Genomic DNA, 16209 nt, shown 5'->3' on the forward strand with positions numbered 1-16209 from the left:
ACACAAAAATTAGCCATGTGTGAAGAACTTTGTGTGATGTGATGAAGAACTGCCGCTTGATCGTCAACAATTTCTGGCGCGGATGTTTTTATTATTAAATTTGCAGTATCGTTTTAGAGGATCTGTTCAGTCATTGTTTGCGCGATACCGTAAATCAGTATATCCCTCAAACGTTTTTTGCGGTACCGATTTATAGCTGATCTGGAGATGCTAAGTGTGATTCAGAAAAAGTACGAGAGAGTTAGCAGCAGCAAGTCAATAAAGACAAACTAGGGTGGGTGTCGGCCGAGGAAGCGAGAGAAAGAGGAGCGCACGGAAGGTGTCTTCTTTCGAGAGGGGGAGGGGAGAGGGGAGAGACCAAGGGAAGCTTCGCCGAGGATGGCCGACGTCCCTCCGCCGGAGACCGCGCTCTCCTCCGCGGCGGACGGCTCGGATGACGAGGATGGGGACCAGTGCCGCATCTGCCGCTTCCCAGCCGAGGCGGATCGCCCTCTGCGCCGCCCCTGCGCCTGCAGCGGCAGCATCAGGTTCGTCCACGACGACTGCCTCCTCCGATGGCTCGCCACCAGCCGCCAATCCCGGTGCGAGGTATCCCTCTAGTCTTCGCCTCCGCCTGCCCTCTCTCGGCATCGATCATATCCGCCATGAATGGTCCATGCCCTTGTTTGCTAATTTCGATTCATGCTGTTGCTGTGTGGTTCGCGCTTAGCTTAATCTTCGAGTTCCAATTCGACGCGATGCTCATGTTCCTCTGCTCCTTCGATCAGGTGTGCAGCCGCGAGATCACCATCAGCCCTCTCTACGCTCCAAACGCCCCTGCGAGGCTGCCCCTTTCCGAATTCATGCTCGGCTTGGCCAACAAGGTCATGGGTTGGGTTATCGTGCTGCTCTCCCTCGTCGTCGCGGTCCTCGTCTGGGAATTCATCATGCCCGTCACCACTCTCTGGACATGGCGCCTCGCTCTCTCCAGGAGCTTTGCTCAAGTGCGACACCTGCTCTCCCTCCGGCTCTCCGCCACCTCCTTCTTTGCAGATGGGTTCTACAGGTTCAGGTTCATGCCTTCCGTGGATACCATATTCGCCTGTGTTTCTATCAGAAGAGCCTTCGTCAGGGACCTTGGCCATTTTAGACAGCTTAACGGGCTCGCCAGAATTGGTGCTGATGCTGTTGCTCCATTTGCTCTCTGGGTTGCTCGCCTGGAAACTCACCTTCAAAACAGATTTGGGGGATTGGATAGCCTGCAAGTCCTTGCGCTGCATACTGTGGAAGCTTCCTTGATGGTACGCTTCTTGCTTTGATCTCCCCACTGTCCTCTGACTGTACATTTATCGTTTTCCTTTTCTGAGGGAACGTCCACAAGCTTTGCACATCTTATGACTAAGTAGAGAAGCAAATTCTAATTCACAAGAGCCTGGCATTAAGGGTTTTTTCATCCAACACCAACTACTGTTTCTTGTTTACTGTGATGGGAGGATTCTACATTCTACCTGCAGAAGTAGAGCACTGATTAATGAAGTTATATTCTAGAGATTAAGCACATCTTGTCATGGTTTTGCTTAACACTGGTCATAGTAGAGTATAACTTCAGTTCAAAGGGAAGATGCTGCTTACGGTCCTGACTATTGCGAGTAACAGCAAAACTTAAATGATTTGGTCATCACATGGACCAAAATAGTATGAGTTCTTTTGTAAAACTGGATGGCGTTCAGTTCTTTACCTTTTTCCTACCCTGCAATTGGGCGAGACATCATCAATATGGTTTGCTGTCCATCAGTCTGGACCCTGGAGGCGTAGAAAGTGCAATGTTGGATGACTATTCCTAATATGTAGGTTTAGGATTTCTTAGGCCATTATTTTGAGTGCACCTCCATGAGTGGCTAACCTTGTCCTCCTTGGTGCTTTAATCATTGTGTTGTTGCTGTAGCTTTTGTTACCTTGTTGGGCTAGTTCCACCATGGTTTTAATTAACATTTTTGGACAATGCTTCAACACCACATGTGGATGCTTTATTGCTTTTGTAGGATGGAGGCTTCAGATATCTTCTGCTTATCTTTTTTAATATACTTAATTGCGGAAAATTCTAACTAAATCATTTTCTATTCAGGTGGTAATAGTTGACATAGGCATTGCTTTCATGTTTGGTTTTGTTCCCTTCACGTTGGGAAGGATAATCCTATGGTGCGTTTCGTGTTTCAATTTTGGAAATGTGGATGATGTCAACTCATACACTTCAACAGCTTATATCCTTTTAATTGGATATGGATTTATCTTTTCACTGGGTGTAACTTTTGGTGGGATGCATACTTTCCATCAATACTCGAGGGGAGAGCGACTTCTGATTGCCATTTTCTTCAAGATCTTGGCTGATGGGACATGCTGGTTGTTGAGCCCCTTTAGATGGCTGCATCGTATACATGTAATGATCCGCAAGACATTCTCTCTCTGCCAGATGTTCTTCAGAGGGATCGCAAATTTGATCACTTTTGCCAACTTTTCTCTTAATGTCATAAACATGATTATAGTATTCCCCTTGCTCTTTGGCTGGTCTCTTGATATCTGTACTTCGAAAATGTTTGGTGCAACAATACATCAAAGGTTCAAACTTCTGTGGGCTTCATCCTTTCCTTCTATTACTCTACATTGGCTTACTGGATGCATCTTTTTGATACTACGCTCCAAATTGTCCAGTCTTCTTCGCCCGGTATTTATCGTACTGTATTTGTGGTCTCATCATTTCGTAGTGCATGCAGTATATGTTTCAGGGGTGTAACAGTAATTTTTTTGTTTGCTTGTGAATAGATACTGAGGCCAGGAGTTAGTATTCCATTTTTCCATCTTGCTGAAGAGCATAATGTGAAACCATGCATGCGCGAACCATTCTATATTATCTCTTTCAAGAAGCTTCCTCGTCTTTTTGTTGGCATTATCAATGTTGGTATGGTCTTTCTTGTTCCTGTTCAAATCGCTGGTGGATTGGCACCTAAGTTGTTCCCATTAGATATCATGTAAGTATTCTTTTTTCTTCTTCATCTTATGCATCTGCCAGTCTTTGGTGATTCAACGCATTTATTTTAATATTATGAACTGTAGCTACTTCGATCCACCTACTAAGGGCACATCATTTTGGCAAGCGCCACGGACCTACGCAGAGTTACTTTCTGGCATTGTCCTTCTGAGGTTTCTCATTTGCAATACACTCAAATACCTTCAACCTCGCAAACTGGTGGAGAAGATACTGCGAAATTGGTTTGCCACTACTGGACAAGCTCTTGGTCTATTAGATTTGTTGATTGTCCAGCCTGACGGAGCATCTGGACATGAGGTTAGTAATAGTGTCGCACCAAATGACCAGTATGGCAGCACTTACGAAGCTATGGCTAATAGGTAAACTCCCATATTTTTGTTCACTCAAGGGACTGTACATTCTGCACTATTTGTAACCTGATGCTCCCACACCCATTCTCTAATATGATCTAATTTTATTTCTTTATGATTTCATTGTTGACTATTCATTTAAGATACATGCATTCTGGTGGTTAGGCAGTAGTGTTGGTGTTTGTTCTTTTTGCACACTTTTATCTTTAGAGTGAAGAGGGTACCCAATCTCGGTATATATCTTCCCAAATGTGTCTCGTCACAGGAATTTCCATCTTTTGGGGGTTAAACATTGCATAGGTGGTTCTAGTATGCCACAGAACTGGTAATCGAATATTTGGATCCTCAAACTTGTACAAACTGGATCAAATATTGAAGTGAGATCCATATATGGTTGTACTGTCTGACATTACTTCCATATGGGCACTATGGATCATGTAAAAACAATACTTCAAACACTGTTCCAAATATAGGTCAGTTAACTGCTATTCGGACCCCTCCCGATATGAGAACGCGCTATTCGAGCCATTAACTTGTAGGTCCAGTTAATTTGTCTGACAAGCCGATTTATCAGTTGTCAGGCTGAATTATCGGCTGGGTCAATTAACTGCTAGGCCTTTTTTAGCCCAAAACTGGCCCGTTCCCTCCCTATGTTTCAATGTTCAGGTTTATGGCCTTCCAGATCGGCTGCAACATCAGAACATCAAGGCAACAATTTCCTTGTTGCTATGTAGCCTAGGATTGCATATTTAGATACTTAGTACATTGCATGTTGCTATATAGCCTAGGATGTATTGATATGGCCCTAGTTGACCTCCTGATAAATGGGTTACCGATAAATTTAGTTAAATGGCTGATTCACCGTTTAATCCCTACCCAGCACCCAACTGATATGGTACCAATTACCGATATCCTGAACATTGACTTCAAGAAACAAATATGCGTACCATTGTTGCATCTTCAGTACGGCAATTTTAGTCTTCAGTCAAAATAAATTATATTTTCTTTGAATTCTTTTTCTAATCTCGTTTTTATTTCCTATACTTGCCTGCTCATTTTTTTACCATTCAACTAATTAATGTTTTGCAAACTCAAGATGTTGGCTGCACAATTTTTCTAGAAGATATTTACCCTTCTTACACATTGTAACAGGAGATCTGTTGCAGTTCGAATGACACTACTTGTAGTGCTAGCATGGTTGACTGTTGTGATACTCAACACTGTTGTGCTTATCTTTCCAATCTCAGTTGGGCGTGCATTATTGTTGGCCATCCCTCAGCTGCCAGTAGCAGGTGGATTGAAGTCCAATGGTAATAATTGCTCAGAGATGATCACTGAAATTCCTCTGTAAATGAAGTGAATGTTTGTTTATGTTATTCATCTTATTTGGGCTTACTTGGGTAATCTTTCTTTTAGATCTGTTTGCGTTTGCTGTTGGATTTTGCACCATATCAACTATTATTGCCGCCTCTAGAGATTCATTTGTCTACATGACATCTGGGAGAACATGCCTTCTAGCTTCTGTTATCTGCAAGTGGGGTATAACTGCTCTGAAGAGCTCTCCTCTTTTGTTCATATGGGTGAGCATTTTAATTGAGGTGGTTTCATTTTTATTTTATTTTGATAAAACAGTTCAGTAACTTGTTGTTTGTTGCCAGATTGTTATCATTCCCATTCTAATAGGATTGCTGGTTGATTTTCTCCTGATATCACCCTTCAAGTTCCTGGTTGATTTTCTGGTGATGTCACCCTTCATTGTGCCATCTGATGACATTCCAGTTCTAGACTTCTTCAGCATTTGGTTCCTGGGGATGCTATTGCTGAAATTCTGGACTAATTTGGTGAGATGCAACTTATCTTGTCACTTTTCTGATGACTTAACTTGTATTCATCATGTATGCACCATACTTGGCATAATCAGGCGATCGCAATTATTTGGGAAAATTTGCTACTCCCTCCGTTCTAAAATGCTTGTCGTAGTTTTAATTCGAACTAAAACCATGACAAGTATTTTGGAAAGGAGGGAGTACATGACACCAAAAGTGTACCAGTTCCAAAATGCATAGTTTCCTTGCTAAAGCGAATTATCAAAATGAACAGTGCATATTTTATTTTAGTCCATCTCATTTGCAAAGCTGTTTTGTTGTTATTAGTCACAATATTTTTGTAATTGACTCTTCCCATTGAGAAAGCCTGCAATATTTAATTCGTCTCCCGTGCCGCCTCAGGCATGCTATCAAGTATCAATTGCCAATATCTGCCCAATGATGGCTGAGTTTCTATTCTGACTGATCTTGCAATGGGCACATGGTTACTTAATGTAGTAGTTTGCTGGTAATTTGCCAGGTTATTCTAATTAGATATTTTTGTTACCATTGTTGAAGGCTCATTGGACAAGGGACGCGCCTTTCCTGGCTCATTTCATTGATGGAAGATGGGACTGGAAGCTTACTCGGGCAAAGGATGATGGCTTTGCAGGGTTGAGGGCAAAGTGGGTCTTGCAAGATATATTGATGCCTATCACCATGAAGCTAGTGATTGTTCTGTGTGTTCCTTATGTGCTTGCGAAGGGCCTTTTCCCAAGGTTTGGCTACTCTGCTGCGGTGAACTCGACGGTGTACCATTTCGCATGGCTGGGCAGCCTCGCCTTATATGCGCTCTGCTACCTTGCCAAGGTATTCTGGGGTGTCCTGGTGAAACTCCACGATTCTATCAGGGATGAGCGCTATATTATCGGGCAGAGGCTGCAAGACTACACTGACAACAGCTGAAGGCCCTTCTCCTTGCAACTCAGTTTTCTATAGTAGTTAGGTTTAAACATAACAACAGTCGGCATCAGGAAGCGAAGAGGCCGTGTTACAGATGGAGATGATACAGTGAGATGTCGGAGAGGTAGTTTGCTTGTAAATATGGATGTAGTTTTAGTTGCCATCACCTGTTGGTCACGATCTTTTGTGCCGGTTTGGTAGGTTGCTGAGTCTTGAGAATTTGATCGTAATCGTGGTTGTAATAGCCTATGGTTTTTAGGAATCTCAGACACCTTTTGCGATCGTCATTACATGAGGGCCTTGGTCTGGTGCTGATTCAGGCAATATCAAATTCTGAGGTTTTCGCTTGTTTCTGGGGCTGTAGCCATATGGGTGTGGTGTTTCTCGGCATTTTGGTAGCCCTCAGGACCCATGGGCCGTGCACTCATGTTCTGCTGCCGATTCAGGCATGTTGCAAAATCTATCATTTGGACAAATTTCACATAACTTTGCCGCTAGCCAGAAAACATTTTTTGTTGGTATGTTGTAACCGTGGGTGTCGTGTAGGGAGGCAGGGGAAAGAGCTCTCATAATATGTTGTACTCCTAGTTTTTTGATACTCAACAAAAAGATATATTGCAGTTTTTCCTTCTTCTGAGACGGGGTAGGCTGTAGTTTCCACAGACCGACAATCAGCTAACCACATCATATATAACAAATGTACACATAAGATAGTGTGCTTTCAAAAATAATAATTTAATTTACACTCAACGAGGATAAGGGAGGGCCACGGGAAGATATAGCAGAAAGGGTTTATCCATAAAAGCAAGTTGAGATCCAGGAATGACTCCTACTAGACTGCCTCTTCGACGCTTCCTCAGATTCCTAACAGCTTTTGGCCTGCCCAGCACCTTGTATGATTTAGTTTGCGGCTGGCATGTCTTTCTGCTCCCATTTAAAGAAATAAGATCAGGAGAGTACTTGAATGAATAATGGGCATCATTGAACAAAAAAAATATGATTAACTGTAGTTACAATTCCGTTTATGGAAAGCACATGATCAATTTTATTATTAGTATGCACCTACCACAAAATTTGACATACAGAAGGGCATTAGCAAACAGCCAGTAGTAAAGTAAAAATGGACAGCGTTTGCATAACGCAAATCCGTCTTCAATAAAAAATTACAAGTTAATTGATTTTTGTAATAGCAAGAACCTACTATTTGCCACCTCTATTATACTGCCGTTTTACAAAAACATAAATACTCTGTAATACAGAGTACAGTTTGTGTTTCTAAGGTCCAGATTCTAAGTGTGTCACATGTGCCACTGTATTAATCATGGACCATATTGTGGTTAAGAACAAAGTTAGGCTGGTAATCACGACTCCTTTCTTATTAGTATTTTTTTGCAAGATGCTAAATAAATATATTCCATGATAGACACATTTCAAATTATTTCAGTTAAATATTCATGAGTAGATTGAGAGCTTCCACCTTTGCACTGGATATATTATTAGACCTGGAAATTGCTCTCCTGCCCAGATTGACGTGCACGGTAACACTGGCTTGTGACAAATCGATGCCCAAATTTTCCATTGCATTAGTCAAAGCCGTAAATAGGCTGTTCAAGAAGAATTACAAATAATAGTTGAGTGAGTCAAAGCTGTTCAAGATGAATGTCAAAAGAACATGTAGGAATACCAAATGCAGAGCAATTGATCAGAAAAGAAAATGTATCTAAATGGATGACGAAGATAATTCCATCCTCAAGGTTAACAAAAAGATGCAAACATACGGAATCACTTCTTATGAACTGCAGTGAATAACATGTGTGTATTTTGCCCAACCCAATACTGGGTGGACATGTATCCAAGTGTATCCATGGCATAACATGTACTCCCTTCGTTCTTAAATATAAGTCTTTTTAGAGATTTCAACATGAACTACATACGGATGTATATAGACGTATTTTAGAGTGTAGATTCACTCATTTTGCTCCGTATGTAGTCCATATTGGAATCTCTAAAAAGAATTATATTTAGGAACGGAGGGAGTATTCGATATAGGTATCAGATACGGATATGAAACCTTGTATTGGGGCATCAGAGGCGACTAGGGTAAATATTTATACATTTACATACACTTTTTCCATCATACACACACTGGAGTATGAAGAAATGCATAAAATATCAGGCAAGAACAAGTTGAGAAATCTTTTGCAGTTAACATTATATGTACCATAAACAATAGCAATCCCTTTCTTCGTTCCAGTAACTCTAAAACTACTAGTAGCAATTATCAGTAAGGAAAATTTCACAGAATTTTGCGAAGGCTAGAAACATACTTTTGGGAGTACATGCTGGAAACAGTTATGGTACCCTCATCTATAGTCAATTCTTCTTTTTCATTGCTCATTTCACTGTCCACAAGGCAATCCGCTGGACATGGAAGCTCTTGCCATTGGGACTGGTACTGTGATTCTATAATATCTGAGAGAAAAAGGAGAGCAATTAGCACTCATTGTTGAATAGTACAATCTAAAAGGCTAACAACTCACACAGACTATATTATCTACGTATACCTGCATTTAACTTGGCTGGTTCTACTACCGTTTCAGCATTTTGCAGCATTTCTGGCATGGTGGGGATACTGTTGTCCAGAAAGTTCCCAGCAGAGCAATTTTTTGTTGTGGGTGCTGCTACACCTGGCATGAGGTCAACTGGTACTCGGTTGCTACTCTGTTATAATATAACATGTTATTTCAATAATTTTAAGGTTTCAACACCAGGCATTGCTGAACGCTACTAATCCATCTGTTCAGAAACTTACCTAGAAAGAGTGCAGTGAAACATCCCTAACTTTAACAACTAATATAAAATTTCCAATTATTGACTGCATGGAAATGATAACATCAGATTTGGCCAGATTTTCTTTCTTAACACGACAATATTTGATTTCAACTAACATATCAGAAGTTAAATATGAGATACTGCGCAGCTGTTCAGCAGTGTATATTCTTGAGCACAAGGAGTAAAATATGACAGCCATAATCATAACATAATGTGTGAGTTACTATTATTGGTTTACTGTTTTTTTCCAAACAGAAGAATTCGGTTAATTACCTATGACTGAATCATTGTGCATATACCTACGGTGAACGTTAGTCGCGACTTACTGACAAAATTCAAAAGATTTGCGGTGCTAAATTATAGTGAACTTCACCTTTGCACACTTTCCATCATGGAAATTCTATGGTAGAACTTTCTACTCAGCTGCATAGGATTTCAGAGATAGAGATTTCCAGTGAACAGCAATGAAATAAGTTGCTAGTTGCAGATCTAATAAACGAACCGGACAAATTTCTCCTGAATGTGTACTGGAAAGTAAATTCGAAATAATCTATAATTTCTGTTAATGCTTTAGTGGTGCAAATTGTAATGGCTGTCATGTTAATCTTTATTTAGGCTGCCACATATGATATTTTCATATAATTCTTTCACATACAAATTTGACTGTCATGACAAAGCAAATAGCAGGCACGCTTATGTAATGAATACGGGAGGACAGTGAAATGTGGATTACCCAAGGCGCCAATTTTGTATTTTCTTGGTTCCAGTCTCCACCAGCACATGCTTCATGGTTTTGTACCTTTTCTTGTAAGAATTTGACATATTCAATCACCTGCAGAGGATAACAACTGCTTATGTGCACTGGAGTATAGACACAGGTATCCTTATCGAAATAGGGGAAAGGGAGTGATGAGAAAGGGAAGAAAACAAGGACCTCCAAAAGGAATGTGGCCTTATCTCTCTTCTGGTCACTTTGTGGTACAAGATCACGGAGTATCTGAAATCTGCATTGCAGTTAGTAATGCTAACAGTTATTGGTAGATAGGGGGTAATATCGCAGAAAGAATAATATAGTTCATAATGGATTGGCTAGGGTGGGCAGTTGGGGGCTTGCCTCTCATTGATTTTGCAGCGACGTCTCTGCTCGGTAGCGGAATGCTTGGACCTCGGGGAGCCCGGTGCTTTGTGGTCTCCCCCGCTGCCAGCTTCGATTTCCACTGCAATATGGCATTGTACGGTTGTACCAGATTCATTGACACGAGTTCATAGATGATGTGAAGGGGTTGACAGAAGAAAACTGACTTATATCACTGAGGCAGAAGCCTGAACCAGAGCCGTCTCCGCCGCTGGAGGCAGAGGACGAGGCTCCGGCAGGATGTACTCGATTCTGCATGAGAGAGGAGACCGGTCCCGCCGCCTGCCCTAGCCAGCCGACCACCGCACGGCAACCAAATCCTGCACAAACTGAAAAGGAGAAGAGGAATTTGGATCAAATTTGCTGCAGTAAAGGAGAATCAACCCAGGACAATCAATGCTAGGGTTTCATTACGCAAAATCCAAGCTAGGTTTCGTCAGCGACAATTCCAAGGAATTAACCCATGTTGGGATAGATCTTCACTCCACGCCACTGCAGTAACGGAGGAGTATTTGAAAGAAGAATACCTTGGGGTGGAGATCCTCAGACCAAGGAGGAGCGAAGCAAAACTGCCACCGCCGCCTCCACCGCCGCCGTCGCCGGAAAAGAAGATCGGAGCGGCGCGGGGGTTTAATGAGTTTTTTTCTCAGTCAAAATTGTAAGGTGCGCGGAGAAAAACTTGTAGGGACATTTTTGCAATTAGCCAATTAGGGTAACTCAAAAATCTGATCTCTCCAAATCCAAATCGACCGTCAATGTCTAAAGCGGATGGTCAGGACACTTTGGGTTGGATATCGTGGTTATCAAATTTGTTCACATCACCCGTAAACTGGCATCAAACAGGGAGATTTGGGGGAGTCAGGACGTTGTCATGTCGAACTTCGAAGCGTCATGCCCATTCATAACCTTTTTCGGCCGCGTCTGCTTCGGCCTCGCATTCACTCCGGCAAATCGGCCTATTCACATTCATGATGGCGCAACGATCGAGAAGCCTATCCCGACTTTAAAGCCGATCAGACTTCTTCTCCGTAAACCCTACCCTGCACAGTCCTCATCCTTTCTAACACATCCACCGGCCGCCGCACACCATCACACCTCCGACCACCACGAATGGCCAAGAGGTGCAACACCGAAGTGGTCGTCGGTGCTGTTATATTCTGTCGAATATTATGTTGCAAGGGGTTACATGGTCTTGGAGTTGTAATTGGTGTGGTTAGGTAAGAGTTGTGTAGGAGTCGGACACGTTGTATCCGAGGCCTTTTATATACGGAGGGGCACCACACGTTATAACCCATGACGACTTGATAGTAACGGGTATGCGGGGAGCCGATGGCTTATGCCGGCGCCCGGTCGGTCGGTGTTGTGATATCTTGGGGAGGAGCGCCCGTAGTCATGCCCCGGAGATGTAGCCATATTGGTGAATCTCGTTAACAAATATCGTGCATCGATGCGTCGTCTATGATTTTGCATTAGCGTTTTATTCTAGCAAGTGGTATCATGAGCAAGTTGCGAGAAGGCTATGCGAAAGATTATCCGGAGGTACGAGGATCATGCTCGACGGGTGCCATGGAACGTCCATTTGGTGCAAGGTGGAGCATGGCGGCATCGCGGATGCGGTTGGTGGTGTCGGACACTTCGGGCAGGAGGCCTGGACCGTCGATGCGTTGTGGTGGTAAGGATCGGCTAGACGTGGCGATCGGACCAGCGTAGTGGTTGTTGAAGACGTTGTAGAGGCGACGGATCCAGCTCGCGATCAGACCCACGACCAGATGTTGGGGGCGGTCGGATACATCGAAGTGTGAGAGCATCGAGATGGTGCGCTCGGTGTTGTACAAGGGGCGTGGCACTATGCACGGATTGTGTCGGCGACGTGGATAGCCAAGATACAGCATGGCTCGTGCACGAATGATGCGTGAGGCGGCGACTGTTACGGTAGGGTTAATACGTGCGACGGGGCAGTACAGATCACTGGCGAGAACCAAGGTCAGAGGTGACGGGGTGAGCTGTTCGTTGGATACGGCGACGAGTTTTTTCCAAGATGCATGGACCGAGAGAAGGAAGGTTACGATACAAGGCTGTGCGTACACGAAGAGGCAGTTTGCGACGTGCGGCAGCAGATCTCGTCACGCAAATAGTACAACGCAGGGAAATAGGCGTGTTTGTTCAGGAGTCCAACGGATGCCATGGAGAAACCACCGGTTGTGATACGTGTACAAATTGAATTTTGTGAGTTTCCTTTTGTATGCATGTAGGGCCGGTTCGGACTAGTGCACAGGCACGGTGGTCCATGGCTTGCATGCATGTACAGTTTTGGATTGAACAAAAGATAATCTGCGTGGATGCATGTTCGGCCGACATGATTGTTGGAGTTGGGTTCGACTACGGCTGCTGCTTGGAATATGTGATGCCGTGACGGTTTAGACTCGTTTTTTTATAAATAAAAGGTAGATCTCGTTCTACCTTATGCATTTTAAAACAGCCACAACATGATAACCAAAGGTCAATTACATGAAACTTATGTTACACACCGTGGTGCAGAGGCCATAAGTTGCCTCGGAAAAGAAAAATAGGGGGGTCGGAAGAAAGTACATGGCATCAGTTAAATATCTATGCTAGGAACTAAGTTGATGTACTCAGGAAACTAAATACTCTATATCCTTCATGCGTGTAGCCCTGTTCATCCAAAGGGATAAGAGTTGGACTGCATATTGTCTGGTATAAGAGGGCGACCAGCGCTTGAAATGGAATACCCTGTCGTTTCTGGCGTGCCATAATGTGACGGCACAGGCAGCAAAAAGAACATGTACTTCCCTAGTAGAAGGCCAATAGAAATGGAGTTGTTGCACAAACGCCAGAATGTCCGGGGAGCAGGAGGCATGGCTGGCCACACTCAACTTGTTTCAAATTGCATCAGCCGGTACGCAACGCAGAACTATGTGATTGATGGACTCAGTAGCTGGGCAGATATCGCAGTCAGGGTGAGTAGCAACTGGGTACCACTTCTTCTTTGTCATATTGTCCCGTGTGTTGAGCCGCCCCGAAAAGCGAGCCAAAGAAAAATCCGATATTTGAGAGGGATGATAGGATCCCAGATCCAATGCGCGAATGTGCAAGACACGCCTCTGAAATTCAGTAACCCGTAGATGTACGCGGTACTGACCTCTTTGTTGCAGATGGCGGTTCGACGAAGGTCTGGGTGAGCCAAATTGGGCAGCACGTCCAACAGGAAAGAATTGAGGCGACGTAGCTCCTGATCCGCTGAGCTTGATAGGCTAGGATGCAACTGGATAACCCAGCGGCCATTGTCAAACTGAGAGGCGACGGAGCAACGACTATCCCTTGCATATGAGTACAAGACTGGTAGGACGAAGCGAAGGCGGCCGACCCCTAGCCACTTATGATGCCAGAAAGAGATCATCTTGCCACCATCGAGAGAGCAATACGTCGAGGCCATAACCAGGGAAATGCATTCCTTGAAGCCCTTCCAAATAGCAGTGTCTCTGCTGGCTGAGCCATGTGGTATGCGAGTATAGCAGTACCGATGGGCGAACCACTGATAGCAGGGGACATCGGAGTTTTGTAGAACCCTGGCAGTGAACTTGCATAACAGTGCATTATTGTGCGCCACGAGGTTCCGAACTCCCAGCCCACCGGCGTATCTAGGCAAAGAAACATATTCCCATGCGACCAAACATTGACCACCCTTGACAGAATTCTTTGAAAGAAATATGCCCTAGAGGCAATAATAAAGTTATTATTTATTTCCTTATATCATGATAAATGTTTATTATTCATGCTAGAATTGTATTAACCGGAAACATAATACATGTGTGAATACATAGACAAACAGAGTGTCACTAGTATGCCTCTACTTGACTAGCTCGTTGATCAAAGATGGTTAAGTTTTCTAACCATAGACATGAGTTTTCATTTGATTAACGGGATCACATCATTAGGAGAATGATGTGATTGACATGACCCATTCCGTTAGCTTAGTGTAGCGACCCGACCTCAGATGGTCAAGTCTCTGTGCTTCAGTGTCATCCCTGGATCGGTAATGCTGACACACACAGTACTCGAAGGATTTATAACAGAGTAGCAACCACACACTTATTACATCAAATGTCTCAAGAGAGAACTTATTACAATAATATGGCTTAAGGCCATATAATACGATAACAGCGGAAGGCTTAGAAGATAAGGTGAGTCCATCAACTCCAACGACATAGCTGAGCTGCACGGCAACGACCTAACGTACCTTACTCCCTGTCTGAAAAGTCTGCAACATAATACGTTGCAGCCCGAAATGGGTCAGCACATGGAATATGCTGGCAAAGTAACACAGTAGAGCAAGAACAAAATAATGCTATCACTACATGCATATTTGGCTAGTGGAAAGCTCTATGGTTACAGTTTTGCGAAAAGCCAATTTTTCCCTACAACAAATGAATAGATTTTAATTTTTACTATCATGGTAGTTGAAACATCATTGAGAAGGTTCCTCCAACTCAATCCCAATTAAAGTGATTAACAACCCAACAGTATTAATTAAACATGATGAGATACATGTGATAACCCAAGTACTAGATACTCAAGAATTGTCCATAACCGGGGACACGGCTAACCATGATTAGATTGTACACTCTGCAGAGGTTTGCGCATTTTTCCCCACAAGACTCGATCTCCTCCGTTGGATTTCTCGCACTACGGGGTGTTTGAGAAACGGATGACCGAGATACAGTCTTTCAGAAACATTAACTCTCTACTCCGGACAGACCATACCAAACCTACATCCCACTACCTGCTGATCTGCCTCTTCAAGAGCTTCACGTAACTTACTCAACTATGCTAGAGCCCATAATAGCTTGTGGCTGCACACGGAAGTTTCTAGCATGAATCATCTCAGTTCCCTTTGAGCCTGGGTGGCGGTCCATAGGAAGATCACACGGGTACTCCGGGATTTCCAAAAAAATACAGGCAACACTGGGTACTCCAGGTGCCTCAATCCATCCAGTTGTTTGATTAAGTTGCCACCTTAAGTTGAACCATTAATTTAACAATCTCGCATCTGTCATAGATTTCACTCAAACCCAAACCACGTCTACGAGCATAGCATAGCATAGTAATATAAGCAACACGTAGAGTAACTCCCAAGGGTTTGAATGTAACAGGGCAATAGGTTCTACCTCATCAACTACTTCCCAACCCACAAGTTAATGACATCCTAATCATGCAATGTTTGAGGATTGGAACTAATGCATAAAAACTGGGTGATAAAGGGGTATGATCAAAGTGTTACTTGCCTTGCTGACGATCTGCGAAACCCAGGGACTCATAGTAGCACGCTTCGCACTCCGGGTGTTCTATCGCAAGCAAACAATAGCATACATAAGTAACAAGCAACGATGCACAAGAAAAACTCAAATAAAAGAGGTTGACGAGAAAGTTCAAATTAAGAACTCTAGTTCGCAAAAAGAATCAAATCAAATGAAGCAACAAAACTCAAACGGCGAAAGAAAGAAGCTTCATTTACTAATCTGAAACTAGGTCAAATTTTACAGTAGAGAAAACTTGTTTGAGTTGGTTAAACGGAAAGAGGGTTTCGAGAGGAAACTCTAGGCGCTTGAATCGCCTGATTCCGACTAACGAGCGAAAAGATAAACAGAAACTAAGATCGGATCAGAAATAGCGATCAGAGAAAATCGCGGATTAAATCCGATAAAAGAAAACTGACGAACAGACTAACGAACGAGCGTTCGTTAGCTGTATCTAACGGGCGAAGAACCGTTCGTTAACACGAATGTTCGGACGAACGTACGCTAACTAGAAGAACCGAGAAAAACCGGCGAATCCGAAAAAAATGGATCTAGGGTTTCAAAAAAAATCGAATGGTTTTATAAAAAAAATCGGCGACGGAGTCCGGCGACTACCTCCGGCGAGGGGTCCGGCGACTACCTCCGGCGAGGGGTCCGGCGAGGCGAGGTGCGGCGGCGGAGCAGTGGCTCGCGGGGGCGGCGGCGGCGGCTAGGCGCGGCGCGGGCGGCGGGGCTAGGCGGCGCGGCGGTGGCTGCAGCGGCGGTGGCGGTGGCGTTTGGGGAG

General features: G+C 43.7%; 2 protein-coding genes across 2 annotated transcripts; one reads left to right on the plus strand and one right to left on the minus strand.

Annotated features, from left to right (window-relative positions):
- The first annotated feature begins 279 nt into the window (after positions 1-279).
- LOC125523477 (putative E3 ubiquitin ligase SUD1) lies at positions 280-6496 on the plus strand. Its single transcript, XM_048688512.2, has 9 exons — positions 280-588; positions 768-1280; positions 2105-2701; positions 2800-3005; positions 3091-3384; positions 4528-4685; positions 4792-4955; positions 5034-5216; positions 5760-6496. Exons 1-9 carry the CDS (start codon positions 379-381, stop codon positions 6144-6146), a joined length of 2712 nt encoding a protein of 903 aa, XP_048544469.2. The 5' UTR covers positions 280-378; the 3' UTR covers positions 6147-6496.
- A 317-nt stretch (positions 6497-6813) lies between these two features.
- On the minus strand, positions 6814-10872 carry LOC125523478 (transcription factor BIM2-like). Its single transcript, XM_048688513.2, has 9 exons — positions 10638-10872; positions 10278-10439; positions 10090-10192; positions 9910-9979; positions 9709-9807; positions 8708-8864; positions 8471-8615; positions 7621-7747; positions 6814-7067 (listed from the first exon to the last, which is right to left on the minus strand). Exons 2-9 carry the CDS (start codon positions 10366-10368, stop codon positions 7044-7046), a joined length of 816 nt encoding a protein of 271 aa, XP_048544470.1. The 5' UTR covers positions 10369-10439; positions 10638-10872; the 3' UTR covers positions 6814-7043.
- Positions 10873-16209: the final 5337 nt, after the last annotated feature.

This window comes from Triticum urartu, chromosome 7A (assembly GCF_056163025.1).
Source record: "Triticum urartu cultivar PI428250 chromosome 7A, HENAU_Tu73, whole genome shotgun sequence".
In the NCBI taxonomy this organism is placed as follows: Eukaryota; Viridiplantae; Streptophyta; class Magnoliopsida; order Poales; family Poaceae; genus Triticum; species Triticum urartu.